The sequence below is a fragment of the Scardinius erythrophthalmus genome (genome assembly GCF_964197995.2).
Source record: "Scardinius erythrophthalmus genome assembly, chromosome: 23".
In the NCBI taxonomy this organism is placed as follows: Eukaryota; Metazoa; Chordata; class Actinopteri; order Cypriniformes; family Leuciscidae; genus Scardinius; species Scardinius erythrophthalmus.
Window position 1 is genome coordinate 16235547 of NC_138243.1, and position 22059 is coordinate 16257605.

General features: G+C 37.0%; 1 protein-coding gene across 1 annotated transcript in view; it reads left to right on the plus strand.

Moving 5' to 3' along the window:
- The window catches only part of mtus2a (microtubule associated tumor suppressor candidate 2a), a gene marked incomplete at both ends in the record, with an annotated part of 39856 nt that extends 18320 nt beyond the window's left edge, over nt 1-21536 (plus strand). Inside the window, 11 exons of the mRNA XM_081353602.1 lie at nt 6045-6203; nt 12178-12276; nt 14333-14607; nt 16725-16791; nt 18781-18995; nt 19079-19184; nt 19269-19342; nt 19426-19524; nt 19609-19728; nt 21005-21105; nt 21188-21536. Of these exons, the coding sequence (XP_081209728.1) occupies nt 6045-6203; nt 12178-12276; nt 14333-14607; nt 16725-16791; nt 18781-18995; nt 19079-19184; nt 19269-19342; nt 19426-19524; nt 19609-19728; nt 21005-21105; nt 21188-21536 (1664 nt within the window). The remainder of the gene's footprint in view (nt 1-6044; nt 6204-12177; nt 12277-14332; nt 14608-16724; nt 16792-18780; nt 18996-19078; nt 19185-19268; nt 19343-19425; nt 19525-19608; nt 19729-21004; nt 21106-21187) is intronic.
- Between the last annotated feature and the right edge of the window lie 523 nt (nt 21537-22059).

Here is a 22059-nt window from a genome sequence, read left to right on the forward strand (position 1 = left end):
ATAACATTGGCTCCATCTCAATTTGCATGGGCTACTCATGGTAAAAGTATTCACTGGTTAAAGTAAAGAATTTTGTGGAGTAAGCGGTGCTATTTTAGTATTATTTTTATTTTTATATTTTCAGTTTTCATTTTAGTTTAAGTTTGAATAATTTAGCTATTTGTCCTTTTTATTATTATTGTTATATATTTTAAATGATTTTTTATTTATTTCAAAACATTTCTATATAGCTATGATTAATGTTTTATTTTTGTTTTTAGTTTTAGTAATTTTAATTTTTTTAGTTAGATTCCAAGGCCACATTTCTAATTTTCACTTCATATTTTCATCTAATATTTATATATTATAACAAATATAATATCATATAATTAAGATAATATTATTGCTATTATATTACTTTAGAGATTAGCACAAATACTCCAGAAAAAGTACAGTTTGTAAAAGTAAATCATCCAATTACAATTTGCATACTATTTTAATGTACCATACTATAATTTAGGATGTGCTAATTTTAATCTCACATATTATTTAGGACAAGGAATACACGTCTCATATTGTAAAACTGCATAGTATGTCATTTAAACACAATTCTCATTCACTGCACCTCACACTATCTAGAGCACACTTTTCATGTAGTCTGAAAAGAAAAAAAACATGGAAGAACAGGATAGAAAAAGAGTTGGAAAAGAGGGAGCGACAGTAGGAAGGTGTTATAGAAAGTGAGGAGAGGTGGAGAGGGGGAGGTGTGAGAGCACAGATGCCATCGCTCCAGCCCATCTCTGACTCATGCACACTGCTGAGAACAGATGGTTCACCACAGCATACATGCACACTCACACGCACAGGAAACATTCTCACACACTAAACATATACACTTTCACTATAGGTGTGTTGCTCTAGATTGCGCAAGTTTTTGTCTCATTGGTATGTTTAATAAGTATGCTTTTAAATCCCACGTCTGTCAGATTTGACGGTGGGCAGTCTGTTCTCTGGGTACCCTACTGCTGACTCACACACTCACCAAACCGCTGAGCTCTGGATGATCCTACTGCGCAGAGAGATGCTAATGAACTTTTTCTCTATTTTTACCCCTAAGGACTGTCTGTTTCCTCCTGCCTTCTCAATCTCAGCTGTACCATGTAAAGACTAGCTCTGATTCTAATGTATGTCCTAGCACTAGCAAGTCATGCATATATCATAAGCATTACTCTTAAATATTAATATGACACCATGATGATTTTGAATGACATTACATGTGTCAGCCCGCATTAGCACTGACCTGCTCGCTCCTTATCGATAACCACACAGGATGCCTGATTACCTCACGTCTTAATCCCATTCTATCTATTTCCCTGAAAGCTTTTACATGATTTTTTTCTGTGGATGAAGATTCAAACCAGGCTTTTCTTCCTCAAAATCCCAAGCCATCTCCAGCTCTCTGTTTCAGCTAACTTCCGTTTCCATTATCCCTCTTAAGCCTCCCAGAGAGAGAGCAAGAGAGAGTGCGTTTCTCAGAGTGCTGCCAGGCCTGTTTTCTATCTTCTACTATACCAATACCTCCATTTTTTCCCTCTTTCTTAGTTAAAAAACGTTCATGTTTAAAGGTATTTCACCCAAAAATGAAAATGCTGTCATCATTTACTCACCCTCATGTTGTTCCAAACCTGTATGATTTCCTCTCTTTTGCTGAACACAAAAGAAGATATTTTAAAAAAGGTTGGTAATTAAACAGTTGCTGGTCCCCATTGACTTCCATAGTATTTTTTTTCCTACTATGGAAGTCAATGGAGTCCATCAGTCGTTTGGTTACCGACTTTCTTCAAAATATCTTCTTTTGTGTTCAGCAGAAATAAGAAAGTCATACAGGTTTGGAACAACATGAGGGTGAGTAAATGAGGACAGCATTTTCATTTTTGGGTGAACTATCCCTTTAATGTTGGATCATGGTCAGCTTGATATCATGAGTTAGGTATTGTGTTATGAGTAGTTATAGATAACAAAAATGTAAAAAGTATCCTTTCAGAGTCTATCAATGGTTAAAAAAGGACAGAAATACCTAATCTTTTAGTAGGGGTGTCCAACTGGGGGTTTGCAATTTTTAGTGGATCCATGATTGTAATTCAGGGGGTCGACCAATTATAGTTTGATCTCTTTTTTTAACTGAATAAGTTTCAAGACCCCTGTGCCAGTATTTTAGTGCACACTACACATGTGTACTAGTTTTGTATCTAGTGCACAATGTGATAGTGTTTTACTGCACACCACTTTGTGATTTCGTACTGTACTATTCTGCCTTGTGCACACTAATGTCGTACTGCACACTACTTTTTGTACATTATTGCACATTACATAATGTTCTGATGTTTTAGTCCATAGTATACTACCCGTAATAACAGATAATAGTGTGGGACAAAAGTGCACACTTCCTGACATGCTATTGTTTCATTGAACACCATTTTGTGATTGTGTACTGTACGCTATCTAGTGCACACTTCGTTTTGTACTATATGTTGAACATACTAAATGCTTTATTTCGATAGTCCACTTTAGACAATCTACTAACTATAAGTAACTTTGCAACTACATGTCAACTACCAGTCATTAGAGTATTTGTAGACTGTCTGCTTAATATCTGCTAACACATTAATTTGATGGTCCCCCAACAGACATTCTACTGTCTATAAGTAACTTTGCAAGTACATGTCAATTTAGTCTACTAACCCAAACACTAACCCTCCAATGATAGTTAGTTGACATGTAGTCGCAAAGTTACTTATAGTTAATTGGATGTCTAAAATGTTCTATCGAAAAGAGCCAATTTTAGTCCAAAATAGTCCAATAGTGTAACCTAAAGTTTTAGTGTACACTACTTTATGTACTACACTATCTAGTGCATATTTCCTAATGTGGTATTTTTACCTAGTGCACTGTATAATGTCGTACTAAAGACTACTTTTTGTACTAGTACTGTACTAGAGTATACTAGATTACATAATGTCCAAATGTTTTAGTGCACACTACCTAAAATATTAGTATGTTGTTCGTATTGGCCCATTGGTCCACTTCCCGCAAGCAGTGCTGAGCAGTGAATCAGTATTCCACAGGTCCGTTTGGTATTAGAATTGGAGTGGCACCCGTCCTGCCATGTGGCTGTGAGCGGAGGGGTTTCATTTGCATAATGTTTACTTCCAGGCATCCTCAGGAGCACCTCTGATGCTCTGTGCTTAATAATGCATCGCATGTGCCATCTCTTAATGGGTCACTGCTGTGTTCACCGCGCACGATTTTTCATTCTGATTTTTTCGCTGTGCCAACTAAATGTTGGTAGATGGGAAATAACCTTCTGTGCTGGAATAACATCTGGTCCCCATCACATTTCCTCTGTCACTTATAAGCCATCCCAATCCTTATCCCTAACGTGAGCTCTTTCCTCTCAGATATTTTCATTTCTCTTGCATCTTTTTGCTTTCTATTTCCACTTATAGTGGTCTTGTCAGTGGTGATTTAACTATCTAGCCCTTCTTTTATCTCCTCCCCAGTCTATCATTTATTTCTCTAATAGTGGTGGCCAACGTGGGATGCATTCCTATTCTATGCTCCTTCCCGACACATTGTTTTCCTCCATTTCTGCTAAAATCTTATTTGCTTTTGTCTTATCACATTACATTAGTCTCTGTTGGCCAGAAGGCCAGAGAAGAAGTGCTGACTATTTGGTTCTGAATTTTATCCACACCAGAACCACATTAAATTAATCTTCTACTATTTTTCGCATTCCCTTCTGGTGCATTGTTATGATACATTATTCAGCTCAAACTGCATTGTATATTTGTATTACTCATATATTAAGCTGAGAATTTGTCTTCATTATGATCGAAATGTCAGCAGCATTGTTTTCAATTCAGCAAGAGTGAATTGCTTCTCTGCACTGAATTTCCAGAACCTTAAGTGTGTGTGTGTGTGTGTGTGTGTGTGTGTGTGTGTGTGTGTGTGTGTGTGTGTGTGTGTGTGTGTGTGTGTGTGTGTGTGTGTGTGTGTGTGTGTGTGTGTGTGTGTGTGTTATATTTTATTTTTATAAGCTTAATTTTATATAAGCTTTTTTTTTCTTTTTTAAGAAGATTAATGTGATCTTAGACCATTTATTCCATATTTGCCAAATGTGCACTAACCATTTGTACACTTTTCTGAGCTAACTAAATTCATTCGAGATTTTTCTTAATTAAAAACATATTTGTCAACAACTCAAGCACTTGAACAGCATAAGAATATAAGCACACCTGCAGATGATAGCTGGGTTCAGTATGTAAAAAGACTGCTGCATGGCATGTGTGAATGGAACAGTTCAGTGAACTAGAGAGAGACAGTGGCTAAATCCTTTGGCTTCATAAATCAGAATGTAAATCCTGTAATGCTGTGTTACTACAATGCACCCTGCCAGTTATATATATTCAATATTTTTTCTGAATTAAATATCTGACTTTTGTCAAATTTTACTGTTCACTGCATTTATTAATCTCAGCAATTGTGCTACGAAAGTTATTGAAATACAAATTATTTTTGTTTCATTCTATACCTAATATAAATGATTCATTTAGGCTAAATCAACCTGTTATATATATACCTGTTTTGTTTGATTTTAAATTTAATATTTAATTAATGAAAATAACAAAATCACACAAATCCAGATTTTCAACTGTATTAAGTAATTTTCCAAATGTTGCAATAGGTTTGCAAGAGGTCCAGTCTGTTTTTAAACCATTTTCTTAAAAGGAAAAAAAGTTTCAGTTTCATATTGTACTTTGTTCATAAAAAGTGATGTGTATAAAGCGTGATGCTTTCTACTGATTTTTAACGGTATATATCTTAGGTGCACAATGTGATCCAATCCACACAAGTATAATGCTCCCATCATTTGGATGATTATGTAAATCCAGAGAGCTGATGAAACTGTAAAAAATCTTAAGGATTGAGTCTCTGTGCTACTAACCCAGTTACACACAATGCAAGCAGTTAACTGGTTCTCACAGAGATTTGGGGGAGAATCCACCAATGAGCAGCGAGGTTTATTTCCCAGCAGCCAATCAAATGCATCTCTCAGCTGCTCTGCACCTTAACGTATCCTGCTGTGAGAGCTTTAGGGCTGTGTGGCACTTCCTGCTGTTTCCGAAACACCATCTCTGCAGCCAGAACTTTGTTCCAGTTCTTTACCCTTATCAGATCACCCTCAAATTGCCTTTAACGCAGAATATTCTTGCCGTAGATAAGTGATTCTGTTAGTGTGGTTATGTTTAATGCCCAGTAAAGGCTATATATTTCATGCTAACAAAATCTCTTGGAATGAATGGCAGTTGCTGGCTGCTCTTCTCTTCAGGTTACATGGGAGTTACAAAATATGGCATTTAAAAACACTTATGACAGTGTACTGTCAGCATTTCTGCATCTGTCTGCTCTTCTCTGTTCCTGGAATACTCTCTCAGCACTTCATAAATCATAGAGATAGCACAGCAGCAGAGCAGCGTTCTGTACGGGCTCCCGAGAATGGTGTCGCCTTACAGTCTAAAACTAAGCTAAAATAGAGAGGAAAGTGTCTTTCAAAGGACCCGTTATATGAAAGTGCCAATGTGATTTGTGAAATCTGTTATGGCTCATTGAAGAGATATGTCTTGAGTAATTTTTTTTTCTTTTACATGGCAAGCAGTTCTCATTTTATTGCAGCATTTAGTCATATTGAGCTGGGCTGCGGTTATTGATCAAGCCTAGAGTGGGATAAACGGATGGTCTGGGTTCAGTTGTGGGGTTAATGAGAAGTTAGATGAATTCTCATCCACCACAGATGATGAATAATGTGCTTAGATAGCAGCAGAGTGAGACAGCGAAGGTGAGAGCAAGATGAGCACAGTCTGATTAAGCATTCACAGTAAATCAGAGAACAAGAAATTGACCTGCAGTATTCAGTGTCTAGACTACTGTGTGATGCACAATGAATTATATGCAGCTCAATTCCAGAGCAAAAAATATTATTTTTTTTCCTCTTTTTTGGATTTCAGGGCCCAACAGTATAAATGATGAGCCACCGTTTCACCGTGTCACCACGTCGCCCCCCGGAGATGGATCCAGAGCACCCTGCCGCAGCAACCCTCAACCCCCCAACACTCCTGCACCCACACGCCGCTCGATTCTGCCCCCTTCTCGAAGCTCCCCTGTGGGTAAGTGGACCAAACCTCCATATTTTCAGCCAGTATGCACTTCAAGAAGTATGAAATGAAACCAGAATGCACTACAAGGCATATGCACCACTAATACAAACAATGCTATTCAGTGCTACAACAAGCATGTGCTACATGAGGTATGCACTACTACAAGTATTTTTCAACTAGCATGCATCACACAAATATGCTTCAGCTAGTATATACTATAAGAATGAACTTCAAATAGTGCATATATTACAAGTTGCGCTCTGATTATTATGCACTACAAAAAGAACTCATACACTACAGTATGTGCTTCAGTAAGTGTACACTTTAAAACGGATGGACTTCGTATTGTATAGATAGTATGTGTTTCAATATGCTCTGTTATGAGTATGGAATGTACGAATTTTAATTAGAACGCTCTCTAAGAAGTATGCTCTAAACAAGACTAATCCCATTAGAATGCACTACAACTACAGTCTACAACAAGCATGTGTTTGAAATGTACTTAAGCTAGTATATGTACTTAAGCCAGTATATGCTTATGCTATAAGAATGAACTTCAAATAGTAGTTTATATTACAAGATGCTCTCTGATAAGTATGCTCTTCAACTAGTGTGCACTACAAAAAGGATGTGCTTCACTAAGTATACATGAAACATGGACGTAGTATGCGGTAACACTTTATAATAACGTTCAGTTGTAAGTCATTTATAAATGGTTAGTTAATGATGAACCAATCATTTACAAAACATTCATAAATGATTAGCAAGTGATATACTAACATTTTATGTATGTTTTGTAAATTCTGTTACAAGTTATTTACAAGTGATTAGTAAATGATTAACTAATCATTTATGAAACATAACGATACATTCATAAATGATTAATAAGTGATATGTTAATTATTTTATGTATGTTTTGTAGATTCAGTTATAAGTAATTTACATTTGATTAGTTAATGATTAACTAATCATTTACAAAACATGACTATGCGTTTCATAAATGTTTAATAAATTGTTAAAAAAATTGTATGTTTTGCTCACATCAGGTGCACAATGTTTAAAGACTCCATGTGTTTCAGAGAAGACAGCTGTCTGTACCCTCACCAGTCAGCACTTACACTGCAGTACACACTACAGTGTTCAACACCTGTTATAGATGATGTGTAAACGCATGAATAAATCATTTACAACACTTTCTGCATCCCCTAATCTTAAAGTGTAAACTATTCATCACTTGTAAATGTGTTACACATCATTCGTAGATAAGATTTGTTGATCTTACGCATATTCATGTTTTGTAAATGATTAGTTAATCATTAACTAATCAATTGTAAATGACGTATAACTGAATCTCCAAAACATACATACAATAATTAACATATCACTTATTAATAATTTATGAACGCATAGTCATGTTTCATAAATAATTAGTTAATAATTTACTAATCACCTGTAAATGACTTGTAACGGAATTTACAAAACATACATAAAATGTTAGTATATCACTTGCTAATCATTTATGAATGTTCATCATTAACTAAACACTTATAAATGACTTACAACTGAACGTTATTATAAAGCAGGGGTGGGCAAACTTTTTGGCTCAAGGGCCACACTGGGTTTTAAAAATTTGACAGAGGGCCGGCCCAGTAGCAGATTATGAAGCACGATCTCATGAAAGTGTGTATCTATACCACAAATTTTATTTCTCGTGCCATTTATATGCCAAAAAGGTTTTGTTTTTTTTTTGTTTTTTTTTGCGTGCATGCTACACACTGTAAACCCCTTGGTTAGGATTAGGGGTGTGGAGTGCGTGCCTATTACACGGCATAAAGTGCATATCATATGCACGCGGAAACATATTATGCACTACAAATACAATTCGTGGTATTCGCACTTTCATAAGATCGGGCTGAGCAAACAGACAACGTTGTGGCAATGTCTGTGCGAAATTCAACAACTGAGAGACGACATTCTGACAATACATTTTTTTATGCTAGATATCCCCCATTTAGCATGTTATGTTTTGATGTTTATTTTTAAAGATGTTAGATAATTATAGCCTATACTTTTTAAATATTGTTTATCCTTATTATTATTTAATGGCCTAACAGTAAATTAGAAACAAAACATCTGCAAGTGTACACTTAGAAGAGTAAAAATTACAGGTTACGTTAATTCAACTTTATTAAAACTGAATGGCAATTTGCACTTCCAAAAGTCATACATTTGTGGAAAATTACAAATTTATTTTAAGAATAATAAAATAAAACATAAAAGGCAAAGGCAGATCAGAACATTTAATGAAAAAAAAAAAAAACGGGTTCTGTACATGGCAGACAGGGGAGCGTAGTCGAAAGCCGGACGATAAAGGTCGGTAAACGGAATCGGGCAGGATACATCCACAAATCCAGAGGAGCAAAGAAACTAAATAGCAGACAAATCAAAGGAAAAACTAAGGTGTGCAAGCGGTTACCAAAATTTTCTTTTCTCATTGAGTTTCCAAAAAAGGAAAAAACATTAACGTGCAACAAGTCTATGCGCTTAAGTTGCTGTCTGTTTGGTTTCCATGGTGACGCGTCATTGCTTGTTACGTGACACACCGCAGCCACAACAGCGCTGAATGAATGATGATCTGCTTTTATGTCATTTTTCCTTTTTTACATTTGTTAGCTATGGTATGCAATATCTGATATTCCGATTGTCAAATATATGCAACGCAATATATATATATATATATATATATATATATATATATATATATATATATATATATATATATAACGCAAAGTATTGGAAGAAAAAAGGTAAAATTAATGCGATCTTAAGACAATTTTTTTAAATACTCGACGGCCCGTAGTTTGCCCACCCCTGTAAAGTGTTACCCAAGTATGCTCTAAACAAGGATAATCCCATTAGAATGCACTACAACTAGAGCGATCTTCAACCGGTACAATAACAAGCATGTGTTTCAACAAGTACGCACTAAAGGAGGTTTAGACTACTATAAGTATGTTTCAACTAGTATGCATTACTCAAATATGTACTTCAACTAGTATATACTGTATGAATGGACTTCAAATAGTTTACATTATAACTACTGGCATTGCACTAAATATGCCCTTAAACTAGTTTGTAATAGAAGTTTTGTTTGCTTGTTTCTTCATAATTCAGGATGAATTTAGTTCAGTTGGCGTGTTGAAATATCAAGGTTGCATGCTTCCTCCAATGCCAGAAGTGACCTGTCAAATGTCATGAAGAATTCTCAGACAGCAGCTTCAGTTTGAAGACAGACCTCCAATGATCCATGGACTCAGAGTCCTTGTCAGCATAAGTAAACAGCGTACTTGTCAGCATAAGTAAACAGCGCTACCTCCCTGTCCATGTCCTCTACAGAGTCATTTATCTCCTCTGCGTGTGTGAATAATGGGACAGTCCAGTTGGTGGGTGTTGCAGCCTATGTTTAGTCAAGACTGAAATGCAGACTTTTCCTTGAGAGGAAAAAAAACAGCCTTTCTTGGTGTTCAAGAAGTAGGCCATTCAGACTCATTCATCTTAAGCCCAGCAAGGGAAAAGTGGCTTGTCTACTTTCATGTGCTATACACACTTATTGAAGCACATACTTTTTATGGTGCATACAAGTTGAAGTGCATACTTCTAGAAGTGCACATCCTCCTATAATGCATATTTGTTGAAATATGCTTGTTGTAGTACTGGTTGAGGATCACTCTAGTTGTAGTGCTTTCTAATGTGAATAGTCTGGTTTAGAGCATACTTCTTTGTAGTTTATACTCATTGAAGTGCATACTAGTTAAATTGTATACTCCTTGTGCATTTTTATTAAAGCCGATGCTAGCTGAACCCTATACACTTTATAGTGCACACTTAGTGAAAGTGTAATGAAATGTAATGTAAACTATTGGAAGTCCATTCTTATAGTGTATATTAACTGTGTGTGTAATGAATGCTAGTTGAAACGATTACTTGAAGTAGTGCATACCTCTTGTAATGCGTACTTGTTGAAACGCATGCTTGTAGTACTAAAGATTACTCTAGTTGTATTGCATTCTGTTATAACTAATCCTGTTTAGACGAGCATACACCTTGTAATGAAAACTCATTAAAGTGCATACTAGCTGAATTTCATACACTTGCTTGCAATAACCTATTTATCTCAGCTCAGTTAGGCCGATCATTAAGAAGTAATCATCCGATTAAAGCAAGCGATGAACCATTGTGCATGCTGGTGACATTACAGAAGAGCCTATCCAATCAGAACTCGTCTATGACCATTTAACCAATCTTTTTCCTTCTGCCTAAAAGATAATGAGGCTATTAAGATGCCTTGGTCCTCTTCTTTCCTTCTCATCCTCCTCTTTTTATATATCCTGTCCTGTCTCAAGTGTTGTTATCAGTTCTGTCCCATTTTCAGCGTCACGTTTTCCGATCCTTAGCCACAGCTCTAAGGGCATATAGCTCTGCCTGCTGCTTCCCTCTTTGTCATCCTGACAAAATCTCCAGAACCCTGGAGGGACAAAAAGGCTGCCAGGGCAGCTGGCCCATCATGAAGTACCGATTTAGGGTTAGCATGCTGTCAAGGTAGTGAGCGATGACAACATTCATGAGACACTGCTGTTAAAAAACATTTCAGAGATCCTGTGCAGCTATCATATAACTCTCGTGAATCTAAGGAAACTGAGTATTTATAACACACATGCGGGCTTTAGGCTGCCATACTTGAGTTAAGCATACTCAAATGCACCCACCCATGGTGCACCGGTGCCTCTGATGCCGGAGGTGCTGTCTCAGCATTGGGGGTGGGGTAGAAGTGTGGTCCTAGGGAGGAGGGAGTCTATTGGGATTCTAAAGGGGTGTCTATGGCTGTCTGCTACATGTCGAAATGAGCTGGCAGTAATTAGGTGCCCTGGGACCCCTGTTGCAATGTGATGTTTGTGTGTGTGTGCTGTGTTGGGGAAAAGTAAGCCAAAAGCAGCAACCCCAAAAACATAAGCACCCCCTTCTGTTGTGAGATGGGAGATTTGAAACTAGCTCCAACCCAGCAGTGTCTTCAGTCTTTTCCTATTATTCCATAGGCAGTGCCAGTCTCTTCTGTTCGGGTGATATCACCAATAATAATAATATAGTAATTTGTACATGTAAATACTATATTTATAATTGTATTGTAAAATCAGTGTTGGTATGTACATTTTCGGATCACACAATGGTGGAATTGGTGGAATCAAAACTATATATAAAATATAACAATATTTTTGTTATTTATTATATATAATATATTTTATTATTTTATTTTCTGTTAAAATTTGATTTATTGATGTAATTGATCCTTCAGAAATCATTCTAATATATTCAAATTTGTCACTCAAGAAACATTTCTTTGTATTATCAATGTTGAAAACATTGTGCTGCCTAATATATTTATGGAAACATTTGTTTTCAGGATTCTTTGATGAAAAAAAAAGTACTTTTGTAACATTATAAATGTCTATGTCACTTTTGATCGATTTAATGCATCCTTAATATGTGTTGACCATTTTATATTATTATGAATTATGGTTATTTCAGGAAATATTCTCCATTTTTTTTCACATCAGTTTGGGCTGCCCACTGATCTGAGATTTGTGGGATTGATTTTTTTATATATTTATACTGTATTCTGTACTGTATGTGCACGGATGCCTGCAGACTCTCAGAATATCATATCGTCCAGCCCGTGTGGCAGCAGCGTTATTTTGTGGTTGGCTGCCTCTTATTGGAATCGATCCATGGACCACTGAGACCATATTATGACTCCATGGAAGAGGAGAGCGATACGAAAAGAGAGAAAGGGGGTGGTGGTTACTGTTGCAAATGCATTCATGGATTTGCAGTCGCATACGCATATGTGTGCCCCAATTGAATGTCCTTGAATTCAGGAAACCTCCTACACTGCCATTAACTCACTGATGTCTTTCTTTATCTATAGCATCCCGTAAGGAATTCCAGAAGAGTTCTGATGGCACCCGTTCATCTCTCTCTTCCCCTAAGAGACTCGCTGTGGTGTCTCCTAAACCACACTCTCCAGGTAACCAACCAAAACCCAGATCAACCCAAGATTGCTTTCCTTTCATAGCTGTCCCCTGCTGCTCTACAGAGTACAGTGCTTCCATTAGATGATGTCACGCTATTGGATAAATCTCATATGACGCTCACATCTCCACTGAAAACCTCTTTATTTTTCTCTCTATACACACACACAAACATAGAATGAGAGAGTACTACATTTAAAATGTAATCAGTGTGGCCACTGGGGGTCACTGTCCAGCTGTCATGTTGAACAAAATGAAACAATTATCGAAACAATACCCAATCTTCAGCATTTGATCCCCACAGTACTGTCTGTATCCCTCCTGGGGTGCAGATTATGGGTTTTGGGGGTCAGAACTCATAATTAGAGTTTGAATCCCCCTGAAGGACATTAAAACTAAATGTTGGGTTTTCTTGAGAAAGGTAAACATATTAGGAGGTTTCAGAGTGAATATTTGCCCTCTTGCTTTCTTTGTCTTCTGATGAGCAGGGAATCTACCTAACATCAGTTACTTTACCTTACTACTTGAAAAGCAGTTTTTCTCTTTGTTGTCATTAAGACTGCTTCTCAGACCAAAGACTAAGCCGCTTTAGGAGGATGGTGGCTGTTTGTGTGTGCGTGTGGACTGGATTGTGTATGAGTCAGCATAATGTTTTAAAATGTTTATTTAAATTGATGCTAGTTTTATACAGCACTTTGAAATTGTCTAACTTTATACACTATCGTTCAAAAGTTTGGGGTTGGTCAGATTTTTTAAAATGTTTTTTTTTAAAGATGTCTCTTGTGATTACCAAGTCATTTATTTGATAAATATTTTGTATAATTTAAAATGTAATTTATTCCAGTGATGGCAAAGCTGAATTTTCAGCATCATTACTCCAGTCTTCAGTGTCACATGATCCTTCAGAAATCATTCTAATATGCTGATTTGCTGCTCAAGAAACATTTAATAATAAAACATCATGTTTTTTTCAAGATTCTTTGATGAATAGAACAGCATTAATTTGACATAGAACTCTGTTTATAACATTATTAATATATTTACTGTCTCTTTTGAGCAATTTAATGTGCCCTTGCTGAATAAATTTTTTTTTTTTAAATCTCCAAACCGTAATCTATCTCAACATTTCTATACAGTACGCATCCTACAATGAACATAGGACAGCCGTAGCTTGCTAAAATGTATATAGAGGTTAATTTAATACCTAATACGTCAGTAAAGGGCATTGAAAAAAATTTGATGCCAGTCATTAACAAACAAATTGCTTGCACACTCAACACTGAGGACAACAATGACTCCATCATAGCAATTAGCAGCTCTACACAGACAAGTATTTTTTTTTCTGAAGATTAGTTTCTACAGTAATGATGGCCGTAAATCATCTTGTCATTCCATTTGGCTCAATGTGTTTATCAAATTCATCAAGAGATGAATGCTAACACACAGCTGCAGTAAGAACAAAAACATTAGCTGCTATTAGCATTAGCATGAGTAGTGCTTTAGATTGCTTGCTTATCTTGAAGCATGTTATGCCTTGGTTTTATATTTTATAAATGAAAAATATTTTACTTTTATCCTAGTTTTTGAGTTTATCTCTATATAGCTTAAATAATTGATAATGTCTTTATGTAACTTCCATGAGGGCATCATCTGTATGATGTGACTAATCTATAGCTACACCCATTGTAATGCATATATTGTGAATTTCAAGAAGGCTATTCCATTATTGTACTTGAACTATAAGATTTGGTATGGTTTGTTTAGCCACTGTGCCATTAGCTGTGGGTCACATACCCCATTTTAACATTACAATGAAACCGGTCTAGTCTTTGAATAGTCCATTTGCTTTACTTATAGAATATTCACCTAATCCAGTTAGGTATAGAAATGATGGTAAAGCTTCATGTAAATTGTTTCATGGTTGTTAAGCGCACAGTACTCCCTGGGGTGTCTTAGCATTATGGAGGCCGTTTTATTCACACAGGGCAGTTCTGAGATGAGTTTAATGAAATTGATTTTTTAGTGCTGTTTCTTTTGTGTTTCCCCCTTTAGTGCTTCAGAGGCAACAGAAGGCAACAGTGGCAGTTCGAGGCTCAAGCATTCACATTTTGCCTCGTACTGGCTCCCCAGGTCCAGAGAAGAAAAGAGAAGAAGAGCAGAAAAAAGAAAAAGAGCGAGATGAAGTAGAGAGACACGAGGAGTTGCAGCTCTTGCAGAGTCGCTATGAAGAACAGGCCAAGCAACTGCAGGCTCTTCACACAGAACTAAAGAAAACCAGCCTGGGTCTGGAGGTCTTTGTCATCTGTACTCAGCACTTCTCCCTCAAGGTATTTTATTGCAGACATCATCTAAACATCACATTTTCTTTCATATGTGCCTGAATCATTAGGCGTTACTAGTTTACTAGTAACTCTACTAGTTTTTTTTATTATTACCACTTTACACATTTTAGAATCCTAATAAGGTCAATCAAAACTATTAAATGAAACAACTCATTTTATTTTTATTTTATTATTCATAGGTATATGTTTGGCAACAGTTCTTCTAACCCTAATTGATGGAGTGTGTAGCTTTTCATTTCTTAAACAACCATGTAGGATATGGCCATATTCCAGGATGACAATGTCAAGGTTCATCAGGCTTAAATTGTAAAAGAATGGTTGGGAGGGAGCATGAGGAATCATTTTCACACATGAATTGGCATTTTTATGCATGAATTGGCAATAAAATGATTGACTTGTATTGACAATGCAAGAGTTGAGCACTTTTGTACACACTCCATCAATTTAATTTTATTATATTTTTGGAGAATTGGACATCCCAAAGATGCTGTTTTCTAAATGTATTGTTGTTAAGCAGATACAGTACGTTCAATCAATCATGATTCACAGTACACTAACTATAGTGACATTCCTCATGGCACAAACCCCGTGATCAAATGATTTGCTCAAGGGCACAATGATGTTATGGTCTTCACATGTCATCACTACATGAGATATTTGTGTTACCATGCCAAAGCCTCAACCATTAGGCAACCACTAGTTTACTGACTGACACATCCAGTCTATCTCACAACCACTGCAAACTGAACACTCAAAAACCAAAAAACAAAACTCAAATAACAGCCTTTATCTAATCTATCATGAATAGAAGGATGAGGTAACTGTGTGCAAGAGCAGACCGTTGAGTCACTGTTTGCACACAGAATCACAACATAAGCATATCACTGTCTCCTTAGGATGAATCATATATGTTATCATCCTTATTTGTAATTCGCTTTAGATAAAAGCATTTGCTAAATTAATAATGTAAATAAAAATAAAAAATTTTAGAAGCACAGTGCCCCCTGCTGTCCATCAGTGAATGATTGGCTAAATTATACATCATGAAAAAAAAAAAAACATTTGTCCCCTGTTGCGTCTGAAATGCCTCTTCATACTAATTCGAGACAAACTTAAACAAGTCAGTGAGGGGCCTGAAACCTGATGGCTTAAAGTATACACCCATTTATTCAATATGTTCCAGCCTAATGCCCACACATACTACATTAATATTAATTGCATTCCTCTCCTCCACATGCACTCCTGTTTGTCTGTTTAGCAGTAAAAGGGTTTACGGATAGAAGCTGTGTGTCAGTAACCTGCCAATTCCTCCCACGCCTGGCAACTCTAACATAAAGCAATCCACATTTTATTATTTGTTATAATGCATGTTTCATTTTTAAGTGCTTATCATTATCAGGTTGGTATACTGTACATTTTCTGTTAAATGCACACTAGAGTGTTAATGCTTCTGCAGCATTGTATCAATTTATTTCTTCCTCGTCACCTTACACTTACAGACATGTCTTTTGTGTTTGATTTTGTTTAGTTTATAATAATGGTCAGTTTCAAACGCAACACTATCCGTATTTATAATTTGATTTTATTTAGGCCTTGAAAGTAATACTAAATGCAGTATGCAGTAGGTAGTCAACACTAAAAAAGTACAGTATGTGTTTTTGTGAGGGTACATTGGTTTACTGTTTATGGGTGTGATTGTTGAATTATTAATTAGTAAAACTATGTTAACCATGAAGAAATTGGACATACTATAAATTGTATCCTAAATGTTTTATCCTGATATTGCTGAGACCAAATGTCCCTACAAAAATGGTTAAACCTGAAATCACCTACATTATAGAAACTAGCCACGAGGACTGAAAATGTTCCCCATGAGGAAAGAAGCTATATAACCTTAATATAATTAAAATAAATATTCATAAATAATACAATAATCCTGGAATAAATAATTCATAAATAATGGAAGTACACTTGGTTTTGCGTTTGGGTTCGAAGATAGATATAGATGTCAATGGAAAACGTGCCTTGAGTAGCCTAATATTGTATTTAATTGTTAGTAGTGGATCAGAATAAAAGCAGATGTGTGTTATTGTTTGTTTCAGAGTGAAAGTGCTGAGGAGAAGGAGAGAGAGTTGTCACAGGAACTCAGTCGGATTCAGCATGAAGTGGGTGAGTGTCCAGAAACTTCTAAGAATAAAACAGCTACCGGTTGGCGGTTGCATAAACGGCTTAGACTAGTCTAACAATTTAGTCATCAATTATGTCAAGGATATGTTTAGTTTGGTCTGTGTTTCTTTAGTAGGCCTACTTTGATTAGGTTTGTCTCTGCTGTTGTTTATTGTTTGAGTTGTTATCCTCTTAGTTGGTTTGCACTGTTTCTAGATCAGTTTCCTTTGTCTGTGTTTAATAGTTACCATGGTTTGTCTAATTTGAACCCAGAAAGTGAGACTGTCTACCCCTTGAACTACAAACACGAGTAAAAAGTGTTCAGAAAACTACAAAACATGGCGGATCTACGCAACCGACGGTTAATTATAGAGGTCAAGATAAAGGGGTTTAAGTGACTAATAATCAACATATAAACTGATAAAAAAAAATTATGTAATGTTATTCGTGTTATATTTCATCTGCAACAACAACGTGAACTTTTATAAAGATCCGTTTGGCCATTAACTTTTAAATGCATCTTTATGCATCTCCGCATGTAAGACCCGTGACTGGCAGATCAACGTGCTACTGCAATTCTCTCCGATACAGTAGGAAACAAATAAAATGTGGAGGATTTTATCTTTGACAAGATGATTGACAGGTCAGTTTACCTGACAGGATGCGTGTAACTAAGCGACAGAGAGCAACTGTTAAAGACTCTATTTTATGACATGACAGTATGTCTAAAAGCTTGTCTACTCTTCTGCTACACACTCAAAAGTATGTAGGCCTACTTTTTCTTCACAAAAAGAGTACATACTTTTAGGGCATAGTATAAGTAGGCGAACTGAGACGCAGCATTGGTCTTTTCTTCCCTGTTGTGACATATATCCCAGACAGTTAAACGGCTTCTCGAACAAGATTGGATGGTTTGCTATTGTTGTAAATAATGATAAACAGATAAGTGCTGTGGTTAAGTCCTGTTTTTACCATCTTCGTCTTTTAGCCAAGGTTAAGGCCTTCTTGCCTGTAAAGAACTTTGAGATTGCCATGCATGCTTTTGTAACTTCCCGATTAGACTATTGCAACTCTTTATATACTGGTGCCCCTCAGATATGCATCACACGTTTGCAATTAGTTCAAAATGCAGCTGCAGGACTTCTCAAAGGGAAGCGTAAATGTGAACACATTACACCAATTTTGATCTCGCTTCATTGGCTACCGGTTAAATATAGAATTGATTTTAAGGTTTTGTTATTTGTTTTTAAGTCTTTGCAGAACCAGGCTCCACAGTACCTATCTGAACTACAGCATCTGCCCATACAGTCAAGATCACTAAGATCGGGGGACTCTAATTTACTATCTGTCCCTAGAACTAGACTTAAAAATAGGGGTGATCGTGCTTTTGCAGTCATCGGCCCTAAGCTATGGAATAGCTTACCAGCTTACATCAGATCCGCCCATACCTTGTCAATTTTTAAATCAAATTTGAAAACATATATATTTTTTTTTTGTATTGAGATATAGGACTGTGCAAGCATTAGGTGTGTTGATGGACTCGATCTAATCCGTCTGTGTTTTGATTATCGTTCTGAATCCGATCCAGATGTAGTCTTTGACAAAAGCGCAATTTTCTCAGCTTTTTGCTCAAAATGTTGCTTTTTTTAATGAAACCAGAATACATTAAGCTAGAATGTGAATTTCTTTTGATATATATATTGCAATTCTGATATTCATACCACAAAATATTCTGGGGACCATGAAACTTTTATAAAATGATAAAAAATGCTGGCAGTGACTGGCATCTTTTTTCAAAAATGCCGGCAGGGAAAGAGTTAAAGATTATGAGGGCACATTATTATAATTTTTTTTTAAATTATGTGCACGATAAATCATTAAATCACAATAAATCAAAGTACTGCAATATTCTTTTTTTTTTAAAAGGCATTGTCAATTTTTATTTCATGGCTTCTATTTATATCCGTATGCTCTGTTTTTCATATCGCCCAGCCTTCAACGCAGCTCGCTGGGAGCGTCTTCAGAAGGAGAAGAGAGAGCTGGAGGAGTGTTTTGAGAGGGAGCTGAGAGAGTTACAGGTGCAGCAGGAGTCTGAACTCGTAACCTTAGAGGAGAACTTGAGATTACGGCACGCTTCGGACAGAGACCATCTCAGAGCAGAGCACCAGTCAGAGGTGGAGGAGTTTCACACCCAGCACCAGGAACAGGTTGGATCATCAGGCTGAGGATCATGGGAGATAGATTTAGGATGGCATGAATATGAAAACTCAACTGTGTGTTTTGTGTGTAGATCGAAGAGTTGACTGCCAACCATGAGGCCGCCCTTGAAGACCTGAAGACCATGCACAACATCACCATGTCAACACTGCAGGAGGAGCATGCCAGGACAATGAGAGGTGAGGGTGCCATTTTGTAATACCACTACTAGCCAGCTGACGGAAGTGTGGAGAAGGTAAATTCTGTCATTTCATTTCTCTTAGACTTAAGAAAAGCTCATGAGCAGCAAAAAGCCAATCTAGAAGAGGACTTTGAGAAACTGCGCCTCTCGCTTCAGGTGATTTGTTCAGTGACTCAAGGTTTAAGATTTTTTGCTACTCATCCAAAGGGCTTCATTAGTAACAGTACCGTTTCTTTCAGGACCAGGTGGACACTCTGACTTTCCAGAACCGAACTCTGAAAGACAAAGCCAAGCGCTTTGAAGAGGCCCTGAGCAAGAGCACTGATGAACAAATCGTGGTATATATAAAGGGAAATTTATAAAGGGATACTAGGATTTAGGCACACAAACGCTGAAAGTAAGTATTGTAAATGTATTTGCAGGATGCACTGGCCCCGTATCAGCATATCGAGGAAGACCTTAAGAGTTTAAAGGAGGTTCTGGAGATGAAGAACCAGCAAATTCATGACCAGGAGAAGAAGATCTGTCATTTGGAGAAAGTGGTAAGCTACAAATGAAAAGGTGTGAAGGATAAACACACTGTGCAGGAGAATTGTGAGATAAAGTATCTTCCTGTATTCAGTTTAAAGTTAAGAAAATCAATTTCTCTCTCCACTCGAAAAGATCTGTGCCAGTAAAGAAAACAGTGCAAGTAAAAGAAAAACTGCAGCAGGAAAGAAGAAAGCTACGGAGCGACGCACATGATATGCAGGAAAAAATATATGCATCATGGCCATGAATCAAGAAATCATTCCTTTGTTTTAGTAAATTGTGGCCCTATTTACTAATTTGTTCCCTCGTTTTAGTTCAATCAAAACAAGGGAATGAATTAATGTCACGGGAACAAATTCTTAAAGGGATAGTTCACCCAAAAATGAAAATTCTGTCATCATTTACTCTCCCTCAAGTTGTTCCAAACCTGTATGATTTCCTTTCCTCTGCTAAACACAAAAGAAGATATTTTAAAAAAGGTTGGTAATTAAACAGTTGCTGGTCCCCATTGACATCCATAGTATTTTTTTTTTCCTACTATGGAAGTCAATGGGGTCCATCAGTCGTTTGGTTACCGACTTTCTTCAAAATATCTTTTTTTGTGTTCAACAGAAGAAAGAAAGTCATACAGGTTTGGAACAACTTGAGGGAGAGTAAATGATGACAGAAATTTCATTTTTGGGTGAACTATCCCTTTAATTCATGGCCATGATATACTGTATGTATGTATATATATATGGGGTTCCATAGAAAACAGTGCAAGTAAAAGACAAATTGCAATTTTTTTTTATCTCAAGTAAAACCCCACCTTTGATCAAGAACCACATGATATTTATTGCAGGATGTTAAATAATGATTAATTTCTAATAAAATGAATTGATTTTTTTAGTGAAGTATATCTACACTCCTTAGCTCTGACGTTTTACAACGCCCTAATAACCTCAACAAAACAAATCACACAAATAAAGAATTGTATAAATAATAAAGCAAGAAGAATAATCCTTTTCTGATCCTTTTACTGCTACAGTAATTATTTATGATTTGGATATTGAATCACTTTCCATTTAAAACTGCTTTTTACTTTCTTTTCAGCTCCTTTAAAGGTTATATTATTTATGATTTTGAAATTGGACCGCCGTTCATTTTAAAGCCTCATTTTCCTTTCAGCTTTTACGCTTCTCATTGTTTCGTCCTCACGTAAAACACATTTCAGTCCACTGTTGTCCAGGCAGGGGAAGTTTGTGTAAGAATTTAATGTGGAGCTCTGTGTTCGCTTGATCCTTCGAGCAGGCCCAAAAGAACCTGCACCTGGAGGAGCGGGTCCAGGTGCTTCAGCAGCAGAATGAAGACCTGATGGCCCGCATCGACCGCCACCTCTCAGTGTCAAGGTCAGGATTTGAAAAAAGATCAAATTAGTCTTGCGAAGCCAGTCTTTTGACTAATCCTGACTGTTTCATCCTGGATGTTTAGACAACTGTCTGAGGAGAACGCAAACCTTCAGGAGTATGTGGAGAAGGAGACCACCGAGAAGAAACGTCTGAGCCGCAACAACGAAGAGCTGCTCTGGCTCCTCCAGACGAGTCCTCACCTGTCGCCTTCCTCTTCTCCCATCCACAGAGCCTTCTTCCCCGGCCCTGATATCCCCCCTTACCCTTACTCCCCAGGCCCTGGTACCCCCACACACTCCTCTTCTCCTGGCCACTGTACGCCCACTCACAAGGTGGCTTCTCCGGGACCTGGGACGCCCACGCTGAGAGGCTCACCAGCAGCACGCTCGTCCCCCGCACGGATCCCGAACGCCAACACTTTACCAAGATGAGCCATCCTACTGAATCTCAGCTGCCTCGCCCATTTTCTGTTACTGTCCGTCGTGGACGACAGTGCTTTGTTTTGATGTGCGGGCCATGATTTCCTTTAAAAAATGTGGCAAATTTTATTAACGATTTTAACAACCCAACTGCCAGACAGAGATCTAACAGCCTCTGTTATTTCCATTCTTTGAATTTTGAACTCAAGTAAGCTCAAAGAATTTTGAACTGGGGGATTGAACTCGTAGTGAAAGAGCTACTGATGCTAATGCTAATGACGTGCTGCCGACAATGCTTGGCCTGCATGGAAGCAGAATGATTTTTGAAGTTGCTCGGCTTTAGATTTGACTCTAAAACATGCTGTTGGACTCCAACACAAATGTCTGTAGGTTCTCCTGAATGACATACGAGAACTTTATACAACAAAAAGCACTTTAGGTTTCTGCCCTACCTTCTTCCTACAGATACATGCACCAGCATTTTTTGCGGTCTGGTTTATTTTTTTATAGGATATGTCTTCTGATTTTTCAAATC